General features: G+C 44.7%; 1 protein-coding gene across 1 annotated transcript in view; it reads left to right on the top strand.

The window, feature by feature from the left end:
* The first annotated feature begins 213 nt into the window (after window positions 1-213).
* sptb (spectrin, beta, erythrocytic) overlaps window positions 214-5,367 on the top strand; it is a 46,375-nt gene continuing 41,221 nt past the window's right edge. The window contains exons 1-2 of the mRNA XM_080850122.1: window positions 214-440; window positions 4,720-4,994. Coding sequence (XP_080706248.1) covers window positions 4,844-4,994 — 151 coding nt within the window. The 5' untranslated portion in view covers window positions 214-440; window positions 4,720-4,843. The remainder of the gene's footprint in view (window positions 441-4,719; window positions 4,995-5,367) is intronic.

The raw sequence follows: 5,367 nt of genomic DNA, 5'->3' as shown, positions 1-5,367 counted from the left end.
TTATTGGTTTCACAGTGTCTTCGGTCTCATTGCGGACATCTGTAGAACATATTGATAAGACAACGACAGAAAGGTGACATTTCTGCACTGGGCGGGGGCTAGTCGCAGAGCCCAACGACCAGAGAGTATCTGAGGGGGTACTCAGGGGCGCCTGCCATTTAAAGTCACTGCCTCTCGACAGGAATGTGCGTCCCCTGCGCAGTGAGACTCGGCGCTCTCTGAGTGCACTTTATTTTTAACACTTTGGGTGGGTCGAAGGCCGGCTGATGGGAATGACTGTTGTGCGCGGCGACCCTCCATGTTCCAGTCCCTGTCCCATACCCTCCTCACCTTTCTCACAACGTACGGATCCACAGCTGTGACCCAGATCTCGACGCGTCTTAATGGAATAATAATTGGATTGTTCAAGCAAGGAGGGTCAAAAAGAAGACTTGAAGAAAGTAAGTGACAGTTACACGTTCTATTTGCTGGTAAGCGCGTTAGTGTTGAAACTTTTTGAGTCGTGGATAGTTAGCCTCGGGTAAATCCACTGTTACGACCGTAATGAAAAGCTTTTTTTTAAAACAACAACGTTATCACTAAAAGAGAATAATAGCAACTTAAACTTCTGTCTATTCTTTGAACTTACTGTACATTTTACAAAATGATCGTTGAATCCCAATAATATAAGTTCTATAGCGTCTAAGTTTTAGAAAAAGAAAAATGTAAAGTTACCTCTTGTACAGTTTCATGTTCTCATGAACACGTTTGAAATGCACACACTGACTACCACCTGTTGCGCTATCGACAACAACCAATGGCCACCGTCAGACATATTTGTTTGAAAGAAAAAGTGGTTTATCTCACGACCTTCGTTAATGGAAACTTCTTGTTTGTATTGCGGTATGGAAAAGCATTTGAGTAATGTTGTAGATGAACATTCGAGTAATGTTGAACGAGAGGTCATACCCTAAAAACAAGTAATATATGGCTGGCTGTACCTGTTGACCCTCTGTTGAGCTCATAGTCCTTCTGAATGTTTGACATTGGTGTGTGTGTGTGTGTGTGTGTGTGTGTGTGTGTGTGTGTGTGTGTTGGCCACAGAGTGCTGCATGTTTTTGTGCTTCTGTCATCAATGACATGATTTAAGTCTGGATATCCTGCTCACACAACCAGTGTTCATAGAGACACATAACAACAACTTCTTTGCTAAAAATAAACACAGTGTCAAGACATCTCTGTTTAATCTTTCCATTCCCCCTCTTTCTCCCTCACACTCACACGCTGACAACCGCCCTGTCGGTCGGCTCTTCTCTCTTAGATGAGAGAGAAGAATAAACGACAGCAGCTTCGTACTATCAGCAGAAAGAATAACAGCTGTCTACTGCCTGTTCTCCTCTAACAATGAAATTAGGTGAGCTGCCCACACCTTATAAGGCAAAGTGCTGGTGTGTGTTACTGGTTTGGGTATCTTCTTGAGTCTTTCCTGCAGGGAATGGCTGTGAATTTGCCCCGGGAATAGTTTAGTAACGATCCGGTCTTCATTTCCAGGCCATTCCCTGCAAGCTTTTAGCATCCCTTCCGATAAGTGTGTCAATACGTCCTGTGAAGTAGGACCGGCAGGCTTCTGTGCAGTAGTGGTTTGGATTTTGCAATCTGTACAGGACAATCTCAGTCTGTAAGATGGCTTTTCCCCTGCAGTTTTTGACGGCCCATCTTGTTTTATATAACATGGGCACTGATGAATTCTGGTAGTCGACTGAAGGTCATGATCAGGTCTTTGAAGTAGCGGTGCTTATGTAATCTGTAGAGTCAACTTCAAGCAGTCTTGACTCTTTCTGATCTTTTGGATTCTTTGATCTCTTCAGCGAGGCTTAGATTCCTCTCAATATGTAATACAATTGTGTTTTCCATAGTGTCTAAGTTGTGTCCTTGAGTGAGGAAGTTGGTGATCCTGACGTGCACACAACATCCCAAGTAAACCCATGACTTTTGGGGCATCACCATAAACACTTCTCAGAAGCGTATGCAGTCTTATTAGTATCTAGGACTCACAGACGCAAAGAATCTCAACTCAGTGCCCATCTGAAATGCCCTCTGTGCCACCATAGCCCCTCCAGCTGTTGCCACGGCGGCACGCTCGCTTGGCGCACTCTTACTATGGGTCATGAGATCTGGACACACCCTCCTCATGTTTCAACGTCTCTTCTTTATACACTTGAAATACCCTCCACCCCACCCCCCTTCGTTAGGCCTCCCGCTTCCTAGATAGTGATGCTAGTAAAGACAGTGGCTAGCATAGAAGCTCAACTGGAGCCAGGCATAGAAACTGATGTTACTGACGGCGATGATGTTGATGAAGACATTGATGTTATCAGTCATAAAAATAATTGTTTGGACAATCGCCAAATTGTTTAGAGTTACCTTAGAGTAACAAGGCTGCCCAGAATAGCAGTTAGTTAAAAGTTTAAAAAAGTCATGAGAGTGAGAGAAACAGCTGACCATGTGTGTTAGGTTGTTTTATGTTACTTCAGCATGTTCCACTGAGTTTTAAAAGGCAGGTGTATAAGGTGGATGTGTTGGTCCCATCTTTCATGTTGACATTGCGCAAGTGATTTGTAATGCTGTTCATTGTGGGCCTTCATGGGTGCTCTGCTGTAACCATGACGACGGGTCATTGTTCCACGACCACCTGAAGGCTGAACAGCTGCCGATGGCACAGAGGGTGAAGTGCTTGTTGTGTTTTAGTTCAGCATGTGACCTGAGTAGGATCCCTCTCTCAAAACATGGAAATATGGGAGCCATCTTTTTTCTTTTTTTTAAGCAGAGGCCAAACATAAACACAAAGAACCTTAATGAGGATATGCTCAAGTGTAGTTGTTTACCGTGTTGCTGAACTGAAGCTGTGTATGTGTGTGTGTGTGTGTGTGAGAGAGAGAGAGGGAAAAACAGAGAGGCAGAAAGAGAGAGAGGGGCAGAAAAAGAGTTTACAGTTAAGCGCGTAAACTGTGGTAGCGGGCCAGGTTGTGTATGTAGTGATAAGGGGATCCCCGCTGGTTTGAGTCTGGGTGGAGCATCACTCAATGATAACATCCCGCCCTGCACTCAACTGATACAGTGACAGAGACAAAAAAGAGAGGGAGAGTGAATGAGAGAGAGAGAGACATGACACTGATGGTAGGTACCCCTTTCTGGGAACCCCACCCCCCCCCCCTCCCCCCCTTTTCACAGTTTCCCAATCCCCTCCCCTCCCCATCCTGATCTCGACTAAGCCAGAGGTTGATTAGGGAAAGTTAAGACAAGATAATCGCACAGACATAACCATCTCCCAGGCTGTGCACCATTACGCCAGCATGATCCCTACATTGCAGCGTATTTTCAAATAGGTGAACTTTATCGAAGAAGCAGAATATTCACAATAAATATTTTAGAGGCAACCAATGTAGCAACCAATTAAAAGCAACCTGGGACTCCGAAGAGGACACGTCAGTGCGGTATTCTCTTCTTTAAAAAGTGGGGGCGTGTCCTTATGTAAATGCATGCATGGTTGTCCCTGTCAAGCACACTCATACTCAGGTTGCATGGCGAACACACTTGAATAGAATTGGTCTGACACCCTCCATTAGAGAACGCGGAGCGTTCGTGGGGGGGGGGGGGGGTTGGGGATGGGGGGTTACTGCTGGTAACATTCGTCATAAGCTGCTACACTTTGGGGTTGCCCTGCCCCTGTGGAGAATGATAAGAGCAGCGTGCTTCTCTGAGATAGAGCTATCTAACCTTCTGCCACCATTACACACTCACACACACATGCTCGCAGTCTCTCGCACACACACACACACACAGTACACACTCACACACACACACACAAACAGTACACACTCACATGCGTGCATTTTAGCATCCACATGGAGCGGTGGCGGGTGTAGAATGTGGCTTGCTTAAAATGGCCGCCTCCTAACAGATATGTAAAATTAGAGGTGTGTATTCGTGAAGGTTATTGTGAAGTATTCATCCGAGACAGATGTTTGTACTAAGCCCCTCAAGGAGCCACTTCTGGTGGTGATGCAGAGGATCTGGGGAGATGATTGACATGATCTTTTATCTTCAATCTGCTTTCCTTGAACAGAATGACATCAGTAAGACAGCTGTTTTTTGACTGGAGTTATAAATAGCTACTAGATGTGTCCTCTACAATTGTTAACTGAATCATTGGTAAGCTTTTTCATCCTTATGTGTAATAAATGCAAGTATCCATGCAAGAAAAAGTTTTTACAGTCAGAAAACATACAGGGAAAACAATTATATTAAATTCTCCACTTTTTGGCACTGACTGAAACTTTTAGGGATGCACCGATACCAGTACCAGTGTCGACTAATGGGCCAATACTGTGCTCATACACTCATACCGCGCACCGATACCGCTGTTTAGTTTACACTGAAAGTTTTATGTTTATTTTTGGTTTTGGTTATTTTGCTACAACCAGAGCACATCTGATGAAGATAAAAAAAACTTTCTTCAAATTCATTGCAATTTGATAGGAATTGTTATTCTAATGGTAGAAATACTGCCTTATTAAGTACTCATATTGGTACTTGGTTTCGGCAAGTGCACAGAGGCAAGTACAAGTAACACACAAGTAAATAAAAAGTTGTATCGGGGGCATCCCTAGAAACTGTTGCCATTTTGCTATTGATTTGATTGATTTGATTGATTTGAAGTTTCCTGTTCCTCTCCTCCAGACACCCGGTGCTTGTGTCCCTATCCTCCGCCCTCCTGCGCCAGTCCCTCTCTCCACCTGACCTTCCTGCGCCCCCCCCCCGACTCCGACGCCGGCCTCCGTCTCTCTGGCTCTCCGAGGCAGCCATGACGTCCACCACGGACTTCGACAACGTTGAGATCGCGCAACAGTACAGCCGCATCAACACGCGCTTCGATGTGTACGACGAGGACAGCTGTGACAATGACAACAGCTCGGCCCGACTCTTCGAGCGCTCCCGCATCAAAGCCCTTGCAGGTAAACAGGGTGGACTCGTCCATTTGTGTATTAGTGCTTGAACTTGCAGGTAAATAGGGAGGACGTGTTCATTTGTGTTTTAGTGCTTTAACTGGTATTGTTTTTACCTACGAAGAGAACCTTCTTTAGGTGCTGAAGTGAATGGTTTGAATTGAATAGTCCTTTTAAGGGTGTACATGACATTACAGCATTTGTATAGAAATCGTAGAGCAGACTTTCAATTGCACTGGTACCCCATGGGGCTGTGCTTTGATTACAAAAATAGTCCTTTATTTCTGTGGTGACAGCCGTGGGCCTTAAAGGCACCCAGTGCAACTTTATGTAAACATTCAATGAAAAATAAACATTCAATTTCTAGTCTTTTTTACACGTA

The sequence above is a fragment of the Sprattus sprattus genome, assembly GCF_963457725.1.
Source record: "Sprattus sprattus genome assembly, chromosome: 13".
Taxonomy (NCBI): domain Eukaryota; kingdom Metazoa; phylum Chordata; class Actinopteri; order Clupeiformes; family Clupeidae; genus Sprattus; species Sprattus sprattus.
Note: the sequence above shows the minus strand (reverse complement) of the source record. Positions and strands in the feature narration are given on the sequence as shown.